Source organism: Trichosurus vulpecula, chromosome 2 (genome assembly GCF_011100635.1).
Source record: "Trichosurus vulpecula isolate mTriVul1 chromosome 2, mTriVul1.pri, whole genome shotgun sequence".
Taxonomy (NCBI): Eukaryota; Metazoa; Chordata; class Mammalia; order Diprotodontia; family Phalangeridae; genus Trichosurus; species Trichosurus vulpecula.
In genome coordinates this window covers 218114966-218142388 of record NC_050574.1, presented here as the reverse complement: position 1 = coordinate 218142388, position 27423 = coordinate 218114966, and the positions used below count along the sequence as shown (strand labels likewise).

At 37.6% G+C, this 27423-nt stretch overlaps 1 protein-coding gene across 1 annotated transcript in view; it reads right to left on the bottom strand.

Annotated features, from left to right (window-relative positions):
* Positions 1–374: 374 nt before the first annotated feature.
* LOC118835880 (sodium channel protein type 2 subunit alpha-like) overlaps positions 375–27423 on the bottom strand; it is a 155729-nt gene continuing 128680 nt past the window's right edge. Inside the window, exons 21-27 of the mRNA XM_036743174.1 lie at positions 26028–26150; positions 13448–13729; positions 12704–12757; positions 8990–9127; positions 8503–8607; positions 3531–3801; positions 375–1581 (exon numbers count right to left, since the gene is read on the bottom strand). Coding sequence (XP_036599069.1) covers positions 386–1581; positions 3531–3801; positions 8503–8607; positions 8990–9127; positions 12704–12757; positions 13448–13729; positions 26028–26150 — 2169 coding nt within the window. The 3' untranslated portion in view covers positions 375–385. The remainder of the gene's footprint in view (positions 1582–3530; positions 3802–8502; positions 8608–8989; positions 9128–12703; positions 12758–13447; positions 13730–26027; positions 26151–27423) is intronic.

Below are 27423 nucleotides of genomic sequence, written 5' to 3'. Positions count from 1 at the left end.
CCGTAGTCAAGTGTCATATGTTAAACATACATAAAATTTTTACTTTTCACTCCTTTGACTAGTCCCTACAGTCTGCGTAGCCATTTTGTCTCTTCTCTTCAGCAGTGTCAGCTGGTAGTGAAAACAGAAACCACTTGTCAAGATCGTTCCTCTGGCTTACAGAGTCACAGTTGATTGACTAGGGGTCACTGTCTTGTGAGAGGCACTGACCTTTAAGTATGTATTTGTAAAAACAGTCAGTTTGGCATAAACCTCCTTGAAGGAGTCCTGTTGACACAAATATGTCACCTTCACAGGCTGTAAACAAATGGTCACAAAGGGGAATTTTTTTGTTTCTTTTTTTTCCTCTTGCCTTTTCTTTCTTTCTTTTTCTCTTTCTTTTTAATTACTTTTTGCCTTCCCTGACATCTTTCCCTTTGTCTTCCTTTTCCGTTTTGTCTTTTTCATATTTTTCTTTTTCAGGTTTTGTTACGCTATCGTATGAAGGTGGAGAGGTGGTAGAAGGGGTCACATCAGTTTTCTCTGGTGTTGAATTCTCATTCAGTTTATCAATAATCATATCTTCTTTGATAGGGAGTCCATTGCCTTCCTTACTTTTGTCTTTTTTATATATACATGAAACTTTTTTAACTTTTTGCCTCAAAAGGTGACGTCGATAAGCCCGTTGGATAATGACTGCAGACACTTCCTCTTGTTTCCGTTTGAGAGTAGTGGTGATTGGCTCGTAGGAGACTTTGGAAGGATTAGATGCCATGAACCGCTCTTCCATCTGTATTCTGAGAGCATCCATCTCTCCACTCTCACCCAAAACACGCTTTGTGAAAGCAAATAAGATGTCGAGGCAGTGAATTCGGTCCCCACTTACCATGGGCAGATCCATGGCTATGAGCTGGACTTTGTTTGGTTTTGCTATAAGAAGAGGTGGATCCAGGGCAGCTGCAAAATCAGAGAGTTTACAGAATTCTATGAACTGGGTGGCGTCAGGATCAAACTTCTCCCAGACCTCATAGAACATCTCAAAGTCATCCTCACTGAGTGGCTCAGCACTCTCCTCAGTAGCAACACTGAAGTTCTCCAGGATAACAGCGATGTACATGTTTACGACCACCAGGAATGAGATGATGATGTAACTGACAAAAAAGAAAATCCCAACAGAGGGGTTGCCACAATCTCCTTTGACAGAGCTTCCAGGATGATCTTTTTCAGGGTCACAGTCTGGTGGTCCACTGTTAAGAATGGGTGCAAGCAAACCATCCCAACCAGCAGATGTGGTAATTTGGAAGAGGCAGATCATGCTGTTGCCAAAGGTTTCAAAGTTGAACATGTCATCAATTCCAACTTCTCTCTTGACATAGGCAAAGTTGGACATTCCAAAGATAGCATAGATAAACATGACCAGGAAGAGCAGGAGCCCAATGTTAAAGAGAGCTGGGAGGGACATCATCAGAGCAAAGAGCAGTGTGCGGATCCCCTTCGCTCCTTTGATGAGACGAAGGATTCGTCCAATCCTGGCAAGACGGATCACTCGAAACAGGGTAGGGGACACAAAATATTTTTCTATTAGCTCTGCTAGAAACATGCCTAAGAGAACAAACAAACACAAAAAAGGATAAAGCATATTTAGCAGGAAACTATAATAAATTGCATATTTCAATGACAAGGGTTAATTTGACAATATTCTGATTTTTAACACACAAATGGCCTTCAATTATTATTTTAATTCAGGAAAATTCAGGTCAAGAAATTCAGCTTATAGTTTTTAGTAGGACCCTGCCAACACTTTGACTTAAGTTATCAATAGACATATTTTCAATTTCAAGAGAAACAGGATGCAACAAAGAGGTGCGAAAGCCAATGAAAGTCCTGAGAGTGACGGCATTGCAGGAAATTTCTTTCAGAAATCTAACAATGGCACCCGTGCTCAAAAACAAAAATGTATTATCATTTATAGAAGTCTCTCTCTGTATATATGCATCTACATATAAATAAATATTATAGTCATATAAATATAGTTAGGTATATAGACACATATGGGCATGTATATGTATATATCCTTATAAGTAATTCATATGTCTGTGTATATACAATACATACAAGATATATTAAATATGTAGACTGTATATACGTATACATATAAATTATGTGATCTAGAGATAGGGACTAGATCTATGATTTCATAGGAATAAGGTACTCCCAGTCAAGGAAATTCCCTTTATTAAAGCAGATTGACTCATTCTCTACAACTTATAGTCTTAAAAAAAAAAAAAAACTGCCAAAAGCCCTGAGAAGTTACATGACTTGGCCAGGATCATGCAGTTAGTATTTTTCAGAGGTGGTAGCTGACCCTAGTTCTTCTTGTCTTTGAGGCCAGCTTTCTATCCACCATACCATGCTGCCTCCCTGCCTATTTATGTATAACACGTATTATACTCTTATTTATGGGAGAAAAAATACCCTTATTTTGTAAATTTTTAAAAAAAGTTTGTCACCACTGAAATTTAATTCTATTTCAATTATCTCTCCATTCATCTATCTATCTATCTATCTAATCTATCTATTGACTTACATATTCTGTTTCCTCAGCTAAATTATTACCCTCTTCTTCTGTCCTGTCTTACACGGCTGGTTTGTAGACTAGGCCCTGTGTCTTGCTAGAGCACAAATCCTTCATTAAACAGGGTGTGGAGGTGAATTGACTTCAAATGTTAAAGTTCTAAATGAGTACAATTTGAAGCCCTGTGAGGACTAGCTTCTCTGTAGATAAGTAAAGGATTACTGAGGACCAGTAACATGAAATGACCTTTAGCCAACTTAGTTGCTAAAAACGAACGAAAAAAAAAGGCACTCAATACTGATAAACTGTCTGATAAACACAAGAGCGCCAATTTTTGGTTTTGCTGCATCTATATTTCTTTCTAGTCAAGGAATGGCAAATCTGAGTGAAATGGAATGAAAAATTTGTTTTGTGTTTTTGAAAACAAAGTCTAGTTCTGAAATTGAAAATGTTAAGTAGAAATTACATTAAAAAATACCCACAGTAACAAAAACAAAAACAAAAAACGACTGGACCCAAAGTGGGTGGGAAGAGAATGAGGAAGAAGCCTCCAACTGAACCACTATTCTAGCTACTCAAAGAACAGCATATTTTTTCTGGATTTATGACTCTGAATAATGAGTCTTTGTGTTAGTTCTCTGTTCAAAGCAATACCTGTATTTACTAGATCATTTTTTATATACTGCATTGTTCTGTACTACATGTTAGAGTATTATGCCAAAGCTACATTTATCAGCTTGTGGCATGAACAAACATGATAAATGAATCCTGATGAAAACAAATGCTTTTTTTACACATCATTTTAGGCATAGCATGCAACCACAAAGATGACAAGCTGAAGAATGGATTATTAGACTTTTGTTTGAAAGATCTGGATGAGTGAAAAAGATGAATGCAAAGCTATGTCAAAGTTTTCAAAAACAAGTTTTGACTTTTTACTAACTTTCTTATTTTAGGAAAAATAACCTGTCCTTACCAACAATGGAGAGAATGACCACCACAAAATCAAAAATGTTCCATCCTATAGTGAAATAATAGTAGCGGAGAGAGATCAGCTTCAGCACACATTCTCCGGTGAAGAGGACAATGAACACCAGGTTAATCCAATATAAAATATTGGTCATTTCTTGACTCTGATCATCAGTCTCCACCATCATGGTGACCATGTTAAGGCAGATAAGAATCATAATGCTGATATCAAAGACTTGTCTGGTTACAAAATCAAAGACCATTCCCTGGAATTTATTCTGGAACAAAAGAAAAGACTTCATTTAGAAACAAATAGCAATTTTCTTATTCAATTTATTTTAGCAAAATTTATTATGAAAACATGGAAAAAAGACATTAAAAATTAGACCAAATATGTGTCAGTGTTGTTATATCTTTTGTGTTAGCATATTCATCTTTTTCAAACATGTTTATTTCATGTATGTGATTTGTATGTAAGACTAAATATTCTTAGTATATACAGTAAGGATCTCATTTTAATATTTAGTGAACATCTCCTAACAGAAAAACCCATGAGATCAGAGACTGCCTCAGTATTACTTTCAACCACAGTGCCCCATACAGTGACTGACACATGGAAGGTACCTAACAAATGCCTGTTGATTGACTGATTAAATGAATTACAATATAAGACATCAGACACTATCTAATCCAACTGTTTCATTTCACAGATGGGGAAGCCCAGGCCTGGTGAGGTTAAGTGACTTGTCTGTGGTTATGTGAGCAGTAAGGCTCAGAAATAGGATTTTGAGCCAAGGTCCTCTGACTCTGGTTTTGGCCCTTGATTCTCTGCACTGCACCCTGCCACCTCTAATGCATCAAACAGAGGAGGCACTCAATAAATAATTAGTATTAAAGTAAAGCTTTATTTTCTAAAATACCAGTAGAGTGGAGAGTGTCAGTCCAGAATGATGAAGGTGAATTTATGTTGCCCTAAGTGGTCTCATATTTTTTTTGGTTCTTTCCACCCATAAATGAATGAAAATGACTTACACCTATGAATTGATGATGTTTATAAAAAGGTTCTGAAAGACAGAACCTTCTCTTCCAGAATGAATGACAGAAAACAGAAAATGAAGCCTCCCTAGATTCCTACCTTAACTGAAGACACCTGGCCTCTTCAGCAGCAGTGTGGATTTCTTTACCTTCTTGTCATTTTAATTAAGCCTGCTCCACTCCACACACCAACTCGAGATCATTGATCTCTTTCTCCAATAAAACTGCCTAGCAATAGCTAATGCTGGAGGAAATTAAAGGGCATACAGACCTGGCCCACTATAGATTGCTGGTCTCTTACTTCCACACTGCCCTTGACAATCCTTTCTCATTGTCTTTCTCTCTCTTTTTAAAATTTCTAAATAGAATTCTATTTTTTTCCACTTCCATGTAAAGATGGTTTTCAACATTCTTTTTTTTTTAAATAAGATTTTGAGTTCCAAATTTTTCTCTTTCCCTCCCTCCCTGCCTGCCTCCTCCCCAAGACCTGCGAGCAATCTGATAGAGATTCTACAGGTGCAATCATCTCCTCATCTCTTCTTTAATCCAGGGCAATTACAAACTACTCTCACTCTCCATGAATGGCTTCGTGTCTTGACAAAGAACAATGTCAACTTGTGTGACTTCCTTCCTTTGGGCTCTTCAACATGAGGAAAGTCACTCCCTGCCTCCCACCCCTGTTTCTTTTCTTTTGCTTTGGGTTCAGAGGAAGAGGGGTTTCCTTTTTCTAAACTTGACCCCTCTAGGGGCATTCCAGATCTATACCTTTTCCAGGTCCTGAAGAGCTCTGTTCTATACTTATGCCCTCCCTCTCCACTTCTCCACTGGTTTATGCCCTTAGGTCTCCCCTATCTCAAAAAGAAAAGCAAATAACAGAAACCATCTATTTTTCCCGATAGTCCCTTCTAGTTGCATTTCCTTTTCACCATCGAAAGTTGCATTTTGGGTGGTTCATATACCCTCCTACTGAAAACTCTTAGCTCCCTGGGTTTTTGTGAAAAGGCTCTGTGATAGGGTTCTCCCTGTCCAGGGAACTGTTCCTTCTCTGTCTCCTTTCCAAGTTCATCATCCATGTCCCACCTGCCCCTGTGCCCTCTCATGTCTCTCTATACTCTCTATCTGATGATCTCATCTCATCAGCTTCCAGGTATTCAATTATACATAGAATTTCCTGACCTGTGTACATAGCTCTCATCTCTCTCTCCTGACCTCCAGGGTCTGCATCTCTAACTGACAGCTTGACAGCTCCACCCAGATATCCTATAGACATCTGCAACTCAACAGAACTAAATCAGAACTAATACATAAAATTTCTCCCTAACCCCATCCCTCCCAATTTCCCAACTTCTGTCAAGGATATCATATTTTCCCAATAATCCAGGTTCATAATTTAGAGTTGCCTTTATTCTTCACTCTCTCACTGTCACACTAATTAGTCATCGAGTCTCATTAATTTGATCTCCTCAACCTCTCTCTTATCTGTCCCCTTCTCTCTACTCATATCACTACTATTCTAATCTAGGTCCTTAACAGCTTTCACTTGGGCTATTGCAATATCTTTACAATTGGTTTCCCTGCATTCAGTTTTTGCCCTATCTTCCTATTTATAATTGCCAAACCGATATTCCTAAAGCACAGGTTTAACCTGGTCAATCCCCTGCTCAGGAAGATTCACTGGCTCCCCATTGCCCTTGGGATAAAACATAAACCCCTTTGACACTTAAAGCCCTTCTTCACACTATAGCTCCAGCTCATATTTGCAGGCTGATTGCTCTCACTCACACAGACTCTCCACTTCAGCCAGATTGTCCTACTTGCCATTTCCGATGCACGGTATCTATTTTGTGCCTCTGTTAGGCTGTTCCTTATGGTTAAATGCACTCCCTCCTCTCCACTGACTCTTGCTAGCCCTAAATCTCATCAAAGTTCAGCTCAAGTGCCATTTCATTCAAAAGGCCTTTACTGAGTTGCCTGATTGTTAGGTCCAGCCCCACAGTCCTTTTATCAGATATCCTACAAATACTTACCTATGAAACTACAGAATCCTGCTAGTGTAATGTAAATTTCAGGAAGGCAGGGAGTGTCTTACTTTGTACTTATACCCTGCCTTCCCCCACTTCACTTGGGATAGTGGCTTAAAAAATGCCTGTGATCTGACTAATTGATTGCTTTCATTTCCTAACCACTCAGTACCACTGTCCTCAACCCCTTCTAATTTATTTTGTGGTCCCACCACTGCTGAAATTGCTCAATGCCACCAATGATTTCCATCTACAGGAATTCAGCAGTCTTTTCTCATTCCTCATCATTCTTTACTTCTCCATGGCATTTCACAGTTCAAATTAGTTCACTTCACATCAATTCAATAAACATTAAATATATAACTTGTGTAAGGAGCAGTGTTAAGTGCAGGGATACTAAGATAGTTTAGGACTAGGAATCCCAATAAGTAAAGTTTTCATTGATTCAACTTTGATTTCCTTATGCTGATAATTCTTAAATCTACATACCCAGTAATTATCATTCCCCTGACTTTAGTCCTGTTCTTTCTAACTTTCTCCTAGACAAAGAAATTTCGATGTTCTGCCATGATTTGAAATCAAAGATATCCAAAATTTTAGCTTATAATTTTCTTTCCCAAACAAGTCCTTCCTATTTCTGTCAAATGGATCACCATTCTCCAAGTTTTTAATCAGCTGAAAGCCATTTTTAATAAATTCTGCTTTTTCTTCCATACCTAGTCAATCATGGCAGATTTTTTTCTTTTATATTTAATTCTTCAGTGCTTCTAGAACCCTACTCTAGGACTGGGATTGTTGAATACCTTTATAATTGGTCTTGCCTTATAAATTAATCCTTCTTCCATCTTCTGCCAGATTAATCTTTGAAAAAGACCTGTTTCAAGACTCGACTCGAAAAATCTACAATGGCTTTCTAATACCTATCACACCAAGTTGAAATTCCTATACTTATATTAAAATCCAGACCCACCTTATAGCCCACTACTCTCCATTACAAATCCTTCATTCTAGCCAGGCCCTTGTCATTGCCATTCCAGTCATACATGTTAGCTTCTATTTTTACCCCAATATGTAATACTTCCTTCTACCCTTTTCATTTATGCAAACCTTATTCACCTTTCTAGAATAAATTCAAATATCACCTGCCCAGACTTAAAATTATAGGGATCTCTACTTTTCTAAACTCCTGAAGTACCATAGCATTTAACATGACCACCTCTTATCTCATATTATCTCCAATTGCTTCATTCTCTCGGGAATCTCAGGGGACCACTAGGATTCCTTTTATAATCAGCATATTCTTGGATGGTGAAAGGATGCAAAGATACAAGAAAACAAAGGGCATAATAGTGGAGACGTCACCTTTGCCACGGTAGGCAGGACAACTTTCTACCCCTCACCCAAGGTGCACTCATGGAAGGTATTCCCAAAAAGCCCATAGGGCTTGGCAGCCAGACCTGATCCTTTATGGAAGAGGGAAGAGCCTAGAAGTGTCCCTATGAACTAACAGTCAGATTGGGCAACTAGACATGCCATCCTGGCAACAACCAGAAGGGAAAGCAATTTTACTGGTATAAATTTGTTGGATTGAACACAGCATTTCCATATATTTAAGATCCTCCTACTTCCCTTAATGCCCCATGGTGCAACATCTAATGCTTTACATGTGGATAAGGTTGTTTTTCCTCAGGGGTAAGAACTTTGAGGACAGAGACCATGTCTAGCATACCTTCAATATATAATGCTGCAGGTACACAGTAGTCACTCCAGAGATGCTTGTTAAATTGATTATCCTAGCTAGCTTCTGATATGAAAAGAGTAAAAGTGTGCAGACTATTAGAAATAATGGTATCTACAGTTTTCTGACTGCTAAAATGTTTGGTAACACAACTATTACCCTGCTACGAAAACTGTCACTCTTACCGCAGGTCGAGGTATAGGTTTTTGTGGTTTCTTGGAACCTAGTTTTTTCATGGCATTGTAGTATTTCTTCTGTTCTTCTGTCATAAAGATATCTTGACCTCCAAAGTAAAGGAGTGAAAGTAAAATTGGTTACAATCATGTATCTCCATTAGCTACATTGTCTGGCAAAGCTCATTAATGTTGAGGAACTTGGCTCTTTTCAAAACTTCCTAGAGATAACACCTTTTCTAATTTTGTACCCCTGCATTTTATATATACTCAGTTTCACTCAGGATACAGAATTATATAGCCCTGGTTGTCAGGCATATTATATATTAAAAAGCATCATTAAGTGATCTGATGTTTGAGTTTATCATGATTTATAAAAATTTTCTTTCTTGAATTATATTATTATTCCCCTAGGTCATACCATTTTGGAATCTAAAGGAGAAAGTATTATACATTCAGATTAATTTGGGGAACAATGATGAACCTTCATGATACTTATCTTCTTTTTCTGTTGATTGAAGTTATCTATGATGACACCAATGAAGAGGTTCAGAGTGAAGAATGACCCAAAAATTATAAAGATGACAAAATAAAGATACATGTATAGATTGTCTTCATACTTGGGTTGCCACTCTACCTATAAGACACGAAGAAAGAAACATTTCACAGAGACATCATGGAGTTCTTACTGTCTAAGATGTGTCTAAATTTCTGAAAATAAAAAAGAAGCAAGCACCAAATAGATTTTGTAAGACACTAAAATGGGATGTGTATAGCTAATGAGTACTGAAGTTAACTTTACATAGCCTGACTTGGGAAAATACAGAATTTCACAGAAAAAGTCTGAGCAACTGTATATCATTCCATTTCAGAAAAATAGCTGTATTATAGTAACAAATAAGCCGTCCTTCATATATAGAGATGGCAGAAGGTCACGTTCTTGGGTGCCAGATTTCTAGTCATCATGTTATATTTATCCATCTCAGGCCAAAGCCCTTATGATCAACAGCACTCTCCTAGATGGTCCCTGTTGTAACCAGTGTCACGTCAGGTTAGCTGAGCAGTGCTTAAACCTGTGGTTAAAGTCAGGTTCAAATACTACCACAGACACTCACCAGCTGTGTGACGGACCCTGAAGTAGTCATTCAATCTCTCTTATCTCATCCATAAAATGACATGGTGGACCTCTAAGTTCCCTTCCACACCTATAATACTATAGATAAAACTAACTGGTCCACCTTTGACTTATCTCACTGGCATAGTGTTCTTATTCAACTGTGTTAACTAGTCACATTCAACTAGGAAAGAAAAAGAAACTAACTATGTCTATTTTAGATAAGTCATGATTTTGACTTCTTAGTATAGTGAAACTGATAGCTATCTTAATTTTTATTTAATTTTTATTTTTTATAAGGCAATTGGGGTTAAGTGATTTGCCCAGCTAGTAAGTGTCAAGTGTCTGAGACTGAATTTGAACTCAGGTCCTCTAGACTGCAGGACCAATGCTCTATCCACTACACCACCTAGCTGCCCCAGATATCTCAATTTTTAAAACCTTTCTATGTTGATAAAAATCATATGATAATAGGATTTAGAGCTGGTAGGGATCCTATAATCATCTGAACTTTTTTCTTTATAAAATTATACATATATATGTGTATATATATATATATATATATATATATATACACCTACACTACATATGTATGTATTTTGTGTATATATATATATATATATTCATTTAGCAAAAAATCCACTTTCTCCTTTTCTTCCCTCAACTATCCCCTCCTTATTGCATTTAAATTGTCTTAGCTTGTTATCTGTGGACTTATTTTTCCAAATATTTTAATAAGTGCATTTCAATGAAATTGGTTTCCTCTATAATCCAATTTTAAAACATCATTCTGATAAGGTGTCAATAAGTTTCATCAGATTGCCAAAGGTCTTCATGACACACACAAAAAATGGACCTCTGACAGTGCAACCATCTCATGTTAGATGAGGAAACTAAGCCCCAGAAAAAGTGAAGTAGCTTGCTTTTGGTCACACAGATAATAAATGATAGAGCCAAAATTTTATTCCAGGTCTTCTGACTCTGGTGCTCTTTTTTTTCTTTTTACTAAAATACGTTGTTCAATTTAAATGCCTTTTTTAAGTGTTAGATTCTCATAAGCTTAAATTCATAACTGGAATGGGAATGTTGATTTTTAAAAGAAGCAAGACCTATAGTAGAGAAGCAAGTTTTATCTAATGCTGCATACATGTTATGTCAGAGAGGCCAGTGAAAGTAATCAAAGTGCACTTAGGTTTATGTAAAAAGAAAAGCATAATTAAACAGGAAAGCACTAAACTTTTCTTTCTGTTTATCACATGAATAGGAAGCTTGACTGTGAATCCATCACAAAGGTACCACCATCTCCCTGGTAGCAACATATTTTAATTACTCTCAAAATTCTTAAAGGGAATATAGTGTTTTGAAAGTTGTCCTTGCAAATTCAAATAGCAAATATCACAATCACCACAATACACTAATCAACTGAGGGAAGCATGGGAAATTGGGTTGAAGTTAAAAGTGTACAACACGCACGCGTGCGCACACACACACACGAATATAGTAGTCGCTCTAACGCTTTGTTGTCTCAAATTGATCTCTGGAAATGTAACAATTACTCCAAAAGTATACGAGTTGAAAAAACTTTGTTTCAAGACATTTCCTAACACAAGAATTACAGAAGCGTATCATCTAGAGATAGATGTTTTTCTTTAAGGACCTTAATATTGGCTAAAAAGAGAGCACAACTATTCATGTTGCTCACATATATAGGTTGAAGAATCAAGAAGAATAATTCAAATCTGGCCCTGCATTTAGCTATAGGAATTTGGGCAAAATACTTGTGTCAATTGGATTCAGAAAGAAATTAACTTAGTCAACCAAATATGAAAAAATCAATTATTTGATTGATTAGCCATCAGTCAATCAAAATGATTTTTAAAAATTGTTCTAGCTATGCCCCTGGTCATAGCCCAATAGGGCAAGAGGCAAACAGGGTGTTCTATACCTAAAAGATACAGATCAGGATATGATGCAAAGGAGTCAAGATCAAGAAAATGGTAGGGAAATTGGATAGGTAAAGCATCAGTAACAAAACCTGGTATCCAAAGCAAAACTAGGTAGGATCTGTGTTCTGGCTTCAAGGGTTTGGTTCCTAGCAAGAATCAAGAGTTTAAGCTGGACAAAAATCCATCAATGTGATGGATTATTGGCTTCACAGGATCACACACAAGTTTTAAGTGTGACTGTGTGAGGCTGACTCACGTCCCTCATTCTCATCCAAATTCACTTCAAGTGGTGAATCACCATTGCTACCCACATCTGCTTCCATATGATCAAAACAGCCAGAGACACACAGAATCAGCTTCTCAATTTCTATGTCTTTTAAAATGGTGATAACACATTTATTTGAAGTAGTAATTGAGAGAGAGAAACAGAGAGAGAGAGAGAGAGAGAGAGAGAGAGAGACCACAAGCAGAAAAAAGGAACTGTAATATCTTTTCTAAAGTTAGATGGGAATAGAATGGAGTACTTACTTACTTACATGGTAGAGTTACAAATGCAATATTTAGATTAGTAGGAATGCATTTAAACAAAATAATAATGCTAGTGAAATTATGCCTTATATGAAGTATAATGAATACTTTATTTTTTATAGTTTTTCATGAAATCATAATCAAACATTTTAAGTAAAGAAAATTCTGACACATGAAAGAATACATGTGAAAATGCTTTAAGCTTAAGATAAACACCATATGAATTAAAAGTATAATAAATTTTACAACTATGAAAATAAGAGCTAGCATTTACACATATTAACTCATTTGAGATAACCCTGGGAGGCGGGTACTATTCTCATTTTATAGATTAGGAAATTGAGTCTGACAAAAGTTAAGTGACTTGCCCAGGATCATACAGCTAGTGAATGTTTAAGACAGGATTCAGATTCAGGTGTTCTTGACTCCAAAGCCAGTGTTTTATCCACTGCACCACCTGGATGTTTTTTGACTATTTAAAAAAACATTTCATATATTATGGTCTTTTAAAAAAATTTATCCTGTAAATTTGCCTCCATTTTCTTCCATTTATAGTGCCATTCAATTGAAATATAGTGGCATTATATAAATAATCAAATTAAACAATACCTCCAAATATACTTACATTTCGTGAATCAACAGCTGCATACATGATATCCATCCATCCTTTAAATGTAGCCTGGGGTAGGGGGTAAGGAGAGGAAGATACATTATTTAATTTCACTCCATAATGTTGATATTAGAAAAATAAACTAAGCTATTCTATATGAGATTTTATTAAGATCACCAATATGCATTCAATTACTAGTATAATAAATATATCATGATTCACCCTTACAGGTATTCTTTCCCATTTGTAATTTAATCACAATAATATGACCTGCAACTAAAATATGTGATCATATAAGCAGTTATAACTTTTCACTTTTGCCAATTTCTGCAATAATTGTAGGTATATTGGTGATGCATACACAGAACATATACATTTCTGTATATGTTCACCTGCATGCATAACCAACATACGATTAGAGCGTAATCAATATATAATTAAAGAGCATAATAGATAAGGCAGGAGGTAAATTGGAATCCAGGAGGTAAACTGGAATTGGGTTGGCTGTGACTTATTAGCAGCCAAGGCATCATTGGTCTCCTTTAATATAGTGGAGCACATAATTTTGAAGCAAACATCCTATACTGAGAACCAGTTCCCTGAATAAAAAATCTAATACTGCATTACAGAACATTTCCTTAAGGCTCTGGAATTCTTTCCAGGATCATATCATCTATAAAATTTATATAGTAACTCTTTGATTCACTGTTTATCACACTGTATAGGTCACAAAGATTATGAAAGGCCAGGGTTACTTACCACTTGTAACAAAGAGAGATATCCAAGTCCCACATTATCAAAGTTTACTTTCACATTTTTCCATCGGGCAGTTTGATTACTATCTATAAGGGCCTGGCATTCACTCAAATTGTTGACAACACTTATGTCAAACATCTCTCCAGTGGTGGTGTTAATACAGTGGTAAAACTTGCCAGCAAAAAGATTCACTCCCATGATGCTGAATATTAGCCAAAATATTAGACAAACCAGAAGTACATTCATGATAGAGGGGATTGCGCCCAAAAGGGCATTCACAACCACCTGGTAGAAAGAGGAAAGAAAGAAAAAGTTACACCACTACCAAGCACTTCTTTTACTCAGTCAGTGTTTTAAGAAGCTTTTGTGAATTGGGTAGTAGCAGTGAAATGAGAGTGAATACACCAGGGAATGCTAAAAGTAAAATGCTAAAAATAAATATTGAAGATAATAGTTTAAAAAATTATGCAATGATCTCACTCAGAGATTGTCAAGTAAATAGGAAATTGGCACTTGTAAGATACATCTTTAGTCTTTGAATATGTTAGGGAACAAGCAATAAAGGTCAAAACATTTTTTTTAAGTCACTGAAGAATGGAACAAAATTCAAGTGCAAAAAATGGTGGCGAGTATGAAGACTTGTCTGATGTTTTTTAAAAAAGAATACAGAGCACAGCAGATATATTGTAAAAAATATTTTATTATCTGAACCTTATGTCTAATGGTAAGAGGATTTACAATGCCAGGTGGCACAGTGGATAGAGCGCTGGGCAGGGAGTCAGGAAGACTCATCTTCCTGACTTCAAATCTGGCCTCAGACATTTACTAGTTGTATGACCCTGGGCAAGTCACTTAACCCTGTTTGCCTTAGTTTCCTTATCTGAAAAAAATGAGCTGGAGAAGGAAATGGCAAAACCACTGTAGTATCTTTGCCAAGAAAACCCCAAATGGGGTCACAAAGAGTGGGACAGGACTGAAACAACTGAACAACAACAACATTGCTACTGAGGTAATCAGATTTGGACATATCATAATGAAAAGAGTTCGGGACCCAGAGATAAGAAAACTAGGGTAAACAAGGGTAAGTGACTTGCCCAGGGTCACAGCTAGCTATGTAAGGAAAATCATTTTGGTAGAGCTGTGTAGGGGAAGTACTGGAGTGGGGAGAAACTTGAGGCAGGAAAACCATTCAGGAGGCTACTGCCATACTAAAGGTGAGAGGTGATAAAGGCCTGAATTAAGGTGGTGGCTATGTGAGCAGAAAGAAAGGGCTTGGATACTAAAGACAAGGATGTAGAAATGGTAAGATTTGGCAAGTAATCATATATGGAAGGTAAGAGAGTGTGAGGAGTTAAAGATAATGCTGAGGTTATGAACCTGAGAGCCTGGAAGAATGATGGTACTGTTAACAAAAACAGGGAAGTTGAATTGTCTGTGAAAATCAACCTGGATGGAAAGCTGTATTCTATTTCTAATAAGTAGTCTTTTGGCCTTGGGGAAAACATTAGAAATAGAGTTCGAGAGTTTCCTCTACTGACTTCATTATATATTCAATTGAAGCCTCTATGGCACTACTATTAGTGTTTTTTCAAGGTGTGTTGAGTAGTATGCTCTTTAGATAATTATTTTTGTTGTTCAGTCATTTTCAGCTGTGTCTGATTTTTTGTGACCTCATTTGGGGTTTTCTTGGTAAAGCTACTGGAGTGGTTTGCCATTTTCTTCTCCAGCTTATTTTACAGATGAGGAAACTGAGGCAAACAGGGTTAAATGACTTGCTCAGGGTCACACAGCTAGTATGTGTCTGAGGTAAGATTTGAACTCAGGGAGATGAGTTGTCCTGACTCAAGGCCTGGCATTTTATCCTCTGTACCACCCCAGAGAATCATTTTGCCAAATGATTAAATAGCACTTAGCACTAGATTATACTAGATTAAGAAAAGCATCTGTATAGTTTATCTTTGCATTGCTAGCACCCGACACAGTGCCCTTGCCCACAGCAGGGCACATATTCATTGAATTGTTTGTTAAACTGAACTGAACATGCCATTTTGGAAACAGACTTAAGGAAGAAATGTGGGAAAGAATACATATAAATGCTACCTCTTCGATGCTGAAACCAACCCACTTGCAAATGGGCAGATAAGAAACAATTTAAGTCACTTTTCAAAAAAAAATTAAAATTGATTTCTTCAAAAACCCTTTCTATAGTCTTAAAAATTAAGTTAACAAGTAAGAGATAGACTAGATAGTAGCAACAAGTGAAGGAAAGCTTGGTGTGAATCCTCCCTCAGACATCCATTAGCAGGGTTGCCATGGGCAAGTCCCCTACCTGTTCAGGACCTTAATTTCCTCTTCTGTGAAATGGAATAATAATACTTGTACTACGTATCTTATAGGTTAACATAATTGTTAAGTTGTTATAAATAACCGATGTTAGTTTTAGATGTAGTATCTTATGATCACAGATTTAAAGCTGGAAGGAACCTTAGTGGCCATCTAGTCTATCTTTCACTAATTGTTTCAAAATTCACTATGAGCTAAAAATGTGGTGACTCAATTTTAACAGTTCTCACCACTTTTTGACTCAAAAAATACCTTGTTACTATATAACTGTGTTTTCGGGCTAAATCTATATATGGGTAAATAACAAAAGAACTTATATTTATGTAGTAGTTTAAGGTTTATAACACAAGGCTTTCATCTCAACAACCTTGTGAGGTAAGTATTTCAAAGTATTTATAATTCCCATTTCAAAGATGAGAAAATTGGGGATTAGAGAAGATATGTGATTTGTACACTTACTGAAATCAGAACTGAGATTTGAACCTAAGTCTCTTGTGATTCTAAATTCACTGATCTTTATAGCATTGCCTTCTGGCTTAGCCATCTCTAACAAACAAGTGAATTTCTACATATTTAAGTACTACTTCAATTCAACAAACAACGTGCAAAGCATTGTGGTAGGTACTGGGTTGCCTTCCTTGGCTCTTAATTTTCACATGGTGTATAATCACAAAGATGAAAATGAAAAGACATACCATAAACTCTCGCATGTCGGGATTCAAGTATCCCCTTTAATCAAATATGCTAATTAAAAGAAAGCACCTGGATTATCAGTTTCCAAGGAATTAGAATATAAGATAATTAAACACCCTGACAAAAAACTACATTGAACATCCTTAAGGTATTTGGAAAAATCTTTATCTGATGATTCAAAAGGCTCTCTAAGATCTTATAAGTGCCTCAGGGTCATCATTATAAACACCAGTCATCGGTGATGAACAAATAGGAGGAAGTTAACAGTTAATAGTCCAGTCGATAGAAGGCTAGGCAGCTGAGTATACACGCTCACACACACACACACACACACATATACACACATATGTATGTGTGTGTGTCTCCCAAGGGAGGCTACTTTGAGACAGGATGAGAAAGTAAGGCTATGTGTTCAATGTCTGCAGTGGTTATGTAGTGAACATAGAAATACTTAAATATGAGATTATTAAACCCTCTTAATAAACAATTGTGATTCAGAGTCATAGCCAACAGAAAATACTCTCTTCCTCAGCTACCACTCCAATTATCTCCCAAAGGCTTCCTCCCTCAGCCCTATCTCTAGGTAGGGATTCCCTTACTAATCTGCCCTCTGGAATTTCTGTTCCATCCTTAAGAAACTTCCATTCATTGCAGTCCTCTTCATTTCAGTATTCCGATCTGCATACATGCATGGAAAACTAGCTTCCTCCAGAAGACACTGAACCCTTTGGTTGCACCCTCTAGTCTCTCATGCTTCCTCGATATACTGGGCCAGGAGAAGAGTAAATATACTTCTTGTTCCTCACTGATACTGCCAGTATTTCCTTCTGTCCTCATCACTCATTAACTTCTTTTCCTTTGAGGTTCACACCATCTGTACATATCACCCAGACCAGATCCTTATTAAAATCCTCACAGATCATTTTTTTTCTTTTTTAAGGAAGTCTATATCTTGCTCACATTTTCCCCTTCTACTCTATCCCTTCCTTTATACTTGTAGATTTCAATATATATGTTGGTGCCTCAAAAGCCTTGCCCCCCACCCCTGTTAATCTCCTTGATTCCCATGACCTTTAAGTTTATTCCATTTTAGATGTCTACAGAGATAGCTTAATCTCACCAAATTCACAAATGTGCTAGCATACATAGCATAAATATACTCCATGATCTTAAATTCTGAAATTCTTCTTTCTGATTATAACTTCTTATCCTTCTTTCTTTCCCTCTGCCTTACATCCACTTCAGTCCCTCTTTTCCTAACTTATTATTTGTCTCACTTCCACTTTTGACTAGTAAGTCGTTTCCAAGGTATCACTCCTACTCTGGCCTGACTTTCCTTCCTTGACAGTCTTGACCTAATAGGTATTTAGTTCAAACATACATTATCTATAATCCTTGAGTCCATTGCTCTAATGCTTTTCATCCTTTGCCAAACTCAAGCTGCAGGATTTCTCTGCTTTTACTTGGCTGCTGAATGGTGACAAAGCATCCAAGTCATATCTGCTAATCATGAGGGTCTCCCAAGGCTGTGTGCTGGGCCCCCTTCTCTTTTCACTCTATAGTATTTCACTTGGTGATCTCTTCAGCTCTCATGGGTTCAATTATCATTTCTATGCAGATGGCTCCCAGATCTATATATTCAGTCTTATTCTCTCTGCTGGGCTATGGTCATACATCTTCAGCTGCTTCTTGAACATCTCAAATGGTATGTCTTGAATGCATTTCAAACTCAGTATGTACAAAATGGAAACAGTATCTTTCCCCTGTAACCCTCTCGTTTTCCCGACTTTTCTGTTTATGTCAAGGATACTACCATCCTACTAGTCATCCATCATCAATATAACCTTGGTGTCATCCTCTATTCTTCACACTCACTCATCCAACATATCCAGGCTGGTAATGACCAGCTCTTGTCATTTCTATCTTTGTAACATATCTTATATATGCCCCTTTGTTTTCTTTTTTCTCTTTTTTGGAGGGATCCAAGTGTTTTATTTCTCGTCATTTGGTGGTGGTGTACAAAAATGCCAGCAGAGGAAGGAAATAAAGGGGTTAGGGAACATAATTTATGCCTGTTGGTATTTTATGGCACTTTCTCCATGATAACTTCTAGATGAAGTTCTCTCGGATGGAAGGGCTCTGGGTGCACAGCTGGGGCTTGTGGCCTCAGGCCTCCCTATTGACACTTGACAAACCCTTTCAGATCTTCCAGAAAGTGATGTACTCCTGGTGCTCTAAGGCCTTGCTGAGCTCGTTCAGTTCATCTGCAAATGTATTGTCCACTCAGTCAGCCATGAAGTCCATCAAGTGGTCCCTAGTCCAGGGAATCCGTGTTGAGTGTGTAGTTTGTATCCTTCTAGTCGGATTTGCTGGTGGGCTGAAAACTAAGTTCCGGGTGGAGAATAATGGCATCCTAATAAAGCTGCCCCCAGCCCCAATATTCTAACTTCCTTATAGGCCCCACTGAACAGCAGTCCCACTGCCCCTACCTAGCCACTCACCCCTCCTACACACAGTCAATATCCTAACTTCTTCATATATGTCTCATTGCTCACTAGAACAGGTGTGTCCATGAACTCATAGTTCTCACAGAAACAGCAGGTGTATCCATGTGATGGGATCCCAGCCACTGCTTCTAGCTAGGCACAGCCCCCAGCCCCAGACCTATTCCTCATATTTCCCACAGAAACAGCAGGTATGTCCATGCACTCAACCACAATCACATCCATCTAGCCTTAGACAGGACCACAATACTCAGCCAGTCAGAATGCAGGACCACCAAGATGCCTGAGCAGGATGTGGACCCCAAAACAATAGAAGGGACTTTCCCTAAGTAGGCACCTGCTCAGTAATAGTAAAGAACTGACCATCATAAATGACATAGAGAGGTTTATAATATCATTATCATACATATGCCCCCCCCCATGGGTTTTTCTGTATGCATTGTGGGTAATCACATGTACAGTTCCACTGTGGCTGGGACCTTTCCTTCATTACCTAATCCCTGAACAAACTCCTCCTGCCTTTTTAATATTAATCATATTCCTATATTCTATGTAAATTTTTGTTATGTAATTGCATCTTTACCCTATAAAAATCCATCTTGCTTTTTCTGAAGCTGCTGATTCCTCTTGGAACTTAGCCTGCTTTATGAGAGGCGTCAATCTCAATAAATGCCTATACTTGGATTAGAGGCGGTCTGACTGGATTCTTCAAGAGGGTTCCACCCCAACACATCATGAAACCCCAACAGTCTTTGGCGTGGGCAGAGTTTAAACCTCAACAGAGAAGATGCCACTCTCCTCTTCCTCCTGTCCAACCTCATCCTCTGGACAGCGGCAGTCCAGCACAAGGGCATTCTCGGCATCGTCCTTCATAACCTACGCCACTAAGCTCGGGCCTGACCTAAGTCCAGGCTCTTGTTGTTCTGGGGCTTTCTGTCCCTCGGGTGGCTCGTCGTCAAAAGTCAGCGGGACACTGCTAATACTGATTGTGACCGCGATCCTCTCGCCGGCTAATCTCCGGACTAACTTGGCTAATGTCCCTTGAACACCCAGTTCCGATCCCCTGGATATCTTGGGGAGGGATGTGTGTTTCTGGATTTTCCTCTCCTCTTTAATTTCATCTGTTAGGAATTCCGCTAAGGCTTTGTCCCCCGAGGTGAGGAGCCCCCCGCCCGTGCACGAGCATAGGCTGGGCCTCTCCGGGGAGGCGGCTGCAGGAGCGGGGTGCAGCCCGGACCACTGGCGATTCCTCCTACCAGGAAGGCGCGGCCGGCGGGGCACGCAGGGGCCGGCGCACAGCAGCGGAGCCGTGACCGAGACACGCGGAGGGGTGGGAGCGACGACGGAGACCGGAAGCTGCCCCCTTCTTTTCATTCCTATAACCATAAATGTAGCTCAGACCTTCATCACCTCACTTGGACTACTTGGACAGCCTGCAGGTTGATCTCCTTGCCTCAGCTTCCTGCCTACTCCAACCCTCCACTTAGCTGCAAAGTATTTTTTTTTTAAGTATAGATCTGACCATATTACCTTCGGCTAACGGCATTCCAGCGACTCTCTATTTTCTCCAAGTTCTAATATAAAGTCCTCTGCATTGCATGTAAAATTTTTCATAGCTTTGTCCATCTTACTCCGCTCCACACGCTCTATGACCCAGTCACACTGGCCTATTTGCGGTTCCTGGAACAATCCTCCGTCTCCCACCTCCATGCATTTGTGCTAGCTGTTCCTCATGTCTGATGGCTCTGACCCCTCACTTCTGCCTCTTAATTTCCTTGGCTTCTTTCAAGACTCATCTCAAATCCCATCTCTTTCAGGAGGTATTTTCAGGTTCCCCCAGGTGCTAATGCCTTACCTTTTCAGATTTCCCTAATTCACAAAGTATATACCTTGCTATTATGCAGTTATTTATGTGTTGCCTCCCTATGTTCCTTGAGGGTGGAGGCTGCTTTTTGTCTTTTTTAGCATCCCAGTGCTTAGCATGAAGCCTAGCACAGAGCAGGCATTTAATAAATGCTTGTTGACTACCTGACTCTCTCGTTCCAATCTCTGAGGAAAAAGTCGACCTTCTCCTTGACAAGCCACCCATTTTCACGATGCTCTTATTTCCATCTCCTCTTGAAACTTGCCTCTTCAGTCATTCAATTTCTACTTTTCATCTTCAAGTTCTTATCTACTGGTTCTTCCTTACTTCCTAAGGAAATGCACAAGTCTCTCCATCCTTAAAAAATCTGGACTTGATTCTGTCATACCTTAAAGCCATTTTCTGATATCTTTCCTCCCTTTTATAGTCTAATTCCTTTAAAAAGGTGTCTACGTTCATTGGCACTCACTTCCTCCCCTCCCATCCACTTCTCAGCCCCTTTCAAACCCACTACTTGACTGAAACCGATTTCCGAGTTTACCAGTGAAATCTTAACAAATCTAAAGACCTTTTCTCATTTTCCTTCTGGGATCATCATCCATCTCTTCCCTTACTATGGGTATATTCCAAGGCTCTATTCTATTCTCTCTGTCTCTGTCTCTCTCTCTCTCTGTTTCTCTCTCTCTCTCTCCCCTCTCTCTCTCTCCTTTGTTTTAGTAATCTGTATAGTTTCTAAGGGGTTCAATTTTCATCTCTATGAAAATGACTCTCAAATCCATACACATCTAGTGCTAGTCTCTTTTCTGAATTCTAATTCTGCCTACTGATTGCCTGCTGACTATCTCCAAAGTTTCATATGCTTCTTAAATTCTTTATGTTCAAAACTGAACTCATAATCTTTCCCTTAAACCTTTCTCTCTTTTCAAACTTCACTATTTCAGTAGAGGACAGCACCATCCTTCCACTCACTCAAAGTCTGCATTTTTGGAGGCATCTTATATTCTTTCCTTTTCTTGAACTAATCATTTGCCAAGTCCTATTGATTCTATCATCACTACATTTCTTATTTATTCCCTTCTTTCCATTCACATGGTTCTCATCCTTTCTTGCCTGAGCAAGAGCCTCCAATTGGTTTAGCTACTTCTAATCTCCATACAGCGACCAAAATAATCTTCCTAAAGCACAAATCTGGCCATGTCACCCACCTGCTCAAACACCTCTAGTAGTTCCCTATTGTCTCTAAGATAGAATACAAATGCCTCAGTCCACCATTTAAATGTTTTCAAAATCTGGCTCCCACTCACCTTTCCGGACTTACTTCACATTATTCCCTTACACACACACTCCATGCCCCAGCCAAACCTACTTGTTCTCTGAACTCAATATTTGTTCTCTTACTTATAGGATCAAAGATTTAGGGCTAGAATGGTTCTTAGAAGCTCATCAAACCCAACATCCTCATTTTATAGATGAGAGCAATGAAGGACAGAGAACTGAAGTGAATCACTAAAGGTCACATAGGTACTAAGTGTCTTAGGCAGGATCTGAACCTAAGTCTTCCTGACTCCAAATCCAGAGTGCTATCCATTACACCATGCTTCTTTTCACTTTAGTGCCTTGCACAAGTGATCCCCCATGCTTCAAATGCTCTCCTTCCTTGCTTCTTAGAATCCTTAGCTCCCTGAAAAGCAGAGACTATTTTTCAGTTTTTGTCTTTGTATTCAGTTTTCAATGCGTAGCACAGTGCATAACACATAGTAAGTACTTAATAAATGCTTGTTGAGTTGAACTTAATTGATTTCTGTGTGATTATATCTTCCAGTTTAGAAAAGACAAATTATTATAGAAAAATGATATAAGCTAGAAAATAGCGCTGGTGTTGGGACAGGAAATCTTTATTTGGGTTTCAGAATTGTTATCCAAATTTCTCTACCTATAAAATAAAGAAAATAGTTATCCTTTAGTCTCTCACTGATATCATATAGATAAAAAAACATGTTTTGAACTCTTCAGAAGCAAAAACAGTTCATGTTCAACTCCTTCAATAAAGATGGTAAAATGAAAATATTTCTAGAAATCCTAAAATAAAGAACATTGGATATGTTGCAAAAGAAAGAAAAAAAATCTTGAAGATGAAAGTGATAGAAAACACGACAAAATAAATGCACAATGGAATAGGAATTTCAAATAGTCCAGGAACCATAAGAAAATGGTTTATTTAATAATTACCCTTTTAGCATTTAAAAATGAATATAAAAAGCTTATACATTTTTAAAAGCCCTAAGAAACACCAGACTAAAATTTTTTCATTGTTCCAAATTCTCTTCTAATCTTAGTTAATATATCCAAATTTTTTTTAAGTGAACATCTTTTCTTTAGTGAAGAGGTAATATATTCATGTTTTCACTTTTCATTTGCATAGAAAAGCATGTAGCTTACTAGTAATTTGGTGAAATATATATTAGAAAAACAGTTGCAGCTTCAGTGATTTTTTTGGACTACTTCATTAGTTGTGTTTCTACCACATAGACCTAGCCTCAAAAATTTTCTCACATATGTTCTCAAATATCATGGAAAGCATCATTTTGTAAATGTTCCATTTGTGAATTGTCACTGCAAGGGAGATAGTATCAGCATGTTGTCGGAGGTGTGAGCATCTGGCTTCAGGGTCTTTGCCTCAGAGGATTGAAAATGTCAGGGCAAATTCTTCACAGTTCCTTTATATCTTGTTTCTTGTGTAAGGGCTCCATGTCCAATGTCTGACCTACTTTTTATCCATTTCAGTCTGAGCCCTAAAGCTAAAGAAACAGTTTCTGACATGAATCCCTTTGGGGGGGGGGGGCGGAACTCTCCAAACATCAGAAATGGAGCAGTGAGGATGCTGTGAAGAAATATCTGGCAGTTTTAAATTACACCAACTGGGATTTCCTGCACATTTATAAATGAAATGAACACCCCTGATCTGAATCCTGGTTCACCTCCTTCACAACATGATGGAGAATTCCCACAGAGCTGGGCACATTAGAAATCTATTTAACGGATTCACATTGGTTAAATCCTTTCAAATTTATTGTCTTGTTCACATTAACTAAATCCATTTCCTTTTCCAAAGGCACATAAAATAACTAGAATAGATGGTTTTTAAGGTACCTTTCTGTCTCAAAGTTGCATGATTCTATAAATTCTATAATTTTGTGATTGTTATTGAAAGGTGAATAAAAGCAACTACTGACCAGCATATGGAGAAAGAGAAAGAAAGCTTAAAAAAAAGATAGTCTAAATTGAAAATTCTGGGGACACAATGGAAAGGAAAAAGTAAAATGACTATTGGATGATGAATAAAGGATGTGTAGGATATGTATGTATATATGTGTGTTTATGTGTATATATATATATATGTATGTATATATGTATATATGTGTGTGTGTGTGTATAAATATGTCTGTGTTTTTATATGTGTGTATGTATCCACACATATGAACTTTGGCATAAACCACTGTAGGATGGTGATGGTGATTCCGGTAACTGCTTGCTAAGTTCCCCTAATTCATTATCAGTTCTTTGAATAAATGGAGGTCATTTAAATCTTTTCAACTGTTATCATTCTTTTATTATACATTCCTTCATCCTTCATCTATTCAGTCTGTATTTTGCTAACTTGAATATGTTTACACGTTGCTCTGTAAGTACTCTTAAGTAATTTTCTTCCATGTGAGTCTGTCTTGCCAACCAGATGATCAGGACTGTGTGTTAGAAGACTACAAATAAGGATACCTGGGTTTTAGCCTCTGCCACTAAATGTACTGTGTGACCTTAGGTAAGTTGTTTAACTTCCCTCTGTCTCAATTTTCTCATATATTAAGAGAAAATAATAGTATAGCCATTCTGGTAAACAATTTGGAACAATGTTTCCAATGTTACTAAACTGTGTATGCTTGTTGACCCAACAATACCACTATTAGGCCTATATCCCAAAGAGATCAAAGAAAGAGGAAAAGACACACATGCACACATATATGTATATATACCTATACACATATAGGTATATATAATTACACATTGTTATGTTGTATATTGTTATATATTTTATATATTATCATTACATATGCAAATATTTAGAGCAGCTCTTTTTTTGAGTAGTAAAGAACTGGAAACCAAGGGAAGGGATGAGCTCATCATTTGGGGAGTGGGTGAATAATTTATGGTATATGAACATAATGGAATGCTATTGTATTATAAAAAATTATAGAAGAGACCATTTCTGAGAAACCTGAGAAGACCTATATGAAGTAACTTAGAGTGAAGTAAGCAGACCCAGGAGAACAATTTGTACAATGACAATTACATTGAAAAATGAACAATTTTGATCTGATCCATACGATGATCTGTCATGACTTCAGAGGACCAATGATGAAGAATGCTACATACAGTCTGCTAGTTCCTGATTAAGTAAACATACAGAATGAAACATACTTTTGGAAGTGGCCAATATGAGGATTTGTTTTGCTTAACTGTATGTATTTGTTATGAGGGTTTTGTTTTTCTTTCCCTTTTTGATGGGGGAGGTAGAGAGAAGAAAAAGTAAATACCTGGTCATTGAAAAAAATAAAATTATAAAAAGGGAGTAATAAAACTTGCTTTGTTTACTTTAAACAATTAGAATCATAGATTATAGAGCATTAGAGGTAGAAGGGATCTTAGAGACCACTTAGTTCAACCCACTCAGTTTAGAGATGAGGAATCTGAGGGTGTGAAGTGACATGCCTACAGTAACATAGCAAGGTAGTGGGTAGGACCAGAATTAGGCGCCCTAACTCCCTGATTCTAGTGCTCATTATTTTATACCACATACGGAAAGGCTCTCTGTGAAAATGTTTTTAAAAACATAAAACATTACGCAAATGCATGGTGTGCTCCTTGAAGGCAGTACATCCTTATGCATCTCTCTCTCTCTGTCTCTGTCTCTGTCTCTCTCTGTCTCTCTGTTTCTGTCTCTGGCCTAGTAGAGCAGGCATTCAATATATATGACTAACTTAGTAAGTAAATATACCGCCCCTTCCCCCAACCCCATAGGAAGAAAATTTCAGAATTCTTCATGGATTTGACATTTCTAAGCTGCCAGCTTCCTTTCTTTCCACTGTGTGAATTCTTTCAGAAGGTTAAAGAAGTGTGGTCTTACCCTCATCCCTTCAAACCGAGATAAAGCTCTTAAGGGTCTCAAAGCTCTTAGTGTCCGAAGGGATTTGATGGCACCAAGCTCTGAGTAGCCCAAGGCATTTGCAGTTAAGCTAACCAAAGAGACCTATATGAAAAGAAAAAAAGGATATTCATTAATATTAGAGAGTCTTTGTACAAAACAATCTCAGTCTGTGACATAAGCATACTAGAAAGGAAAAGCCATAGTAGGTCAATTTTCTTCAAAAAATATTTTAGAGGGAATTTTTTTAGATTTAAAAAAAAAGAGAGAAGATAGTGCAGATTCCTACTCTACTCTTGTGGGAGTTTATGACTTTATCATTTCATATATTCTTTGGATGATTAGAGTAATTAAAAAAAAAGAAAGAAAAATCAAGCTAAGCACAAAAGTAATTTAACAAAACCAAAGGTTAATATGAAACACAGACACCCTGGATATAACTGCTTCATTTATCTTAGGTTTTTCATTTTGAAGTCCACGTAGCTAAACAGAGTTAATTGATTAGGTCAGAAAGAAATGGATAAAAAAAGTCAAGGAATTGATTTAAATTAATCAAAGATTTTGTTGTCACTTAGTCATTTTTCAGTTGTGCCTGACTTTTCGTGACCCCTTCTTGGGTGTTCTTGGCAAAGATACTGGAGTGGTTTGCAATTTCCTTCTCCAGCTAATTTTACAGATGAAGAAATAGGCAAACACCATTAAGTGACTTGCCTAGGGTCACATGGCTAGTAAGTATCTGAGGGCACATATGAACTCAGATCTTCCTGACCCCAGGCCCAGCACTCTATCCACTGTACCACCTAGCTACCCAATCAAAGATTTAGAAATCAACATTTTCCTTAGTCATTCTCACAGATGACTAATTTTATAATTGACCAAATTTCTAAGTCAGCTAAGAAGAGACAATTTATTACTGCAAACAACAGGAATCAGCAATCAACTTGGAAAATATGAAGTGGATTAGTGAAAACTACACACAGATAAAGAAAAGCCTTATTTTATCCCCAAATTCATTTGTACCACAAAAAAGGGAAACAAGTTATAGAATGGGAATAGAATTTTCAAAACCATGGCATTAATAGTTTCATAAGAAACCTACTTAATTTAAAAGTATTCAAGTGATTTATCATGTAGATGAATGGTTAAGAGGGCAAAATCACTACTTCAAACAAAGTATACCATCTAAATTAGCGATTGCATATGTTTATCTGTTGGGAATTTCTCAGCCTGGGGTCCTTGACACCAAGGGAAGAATCCCATCCATCAACAGGTAGACAAGACTGGAGATCAATTAAAGTGAGTAGCCTAAGTGAAAGGAAGATTATTGATTATCCTTCTACAGAAGAAGGCCTGAAGGAACGTCAGACTTGGACTTCCT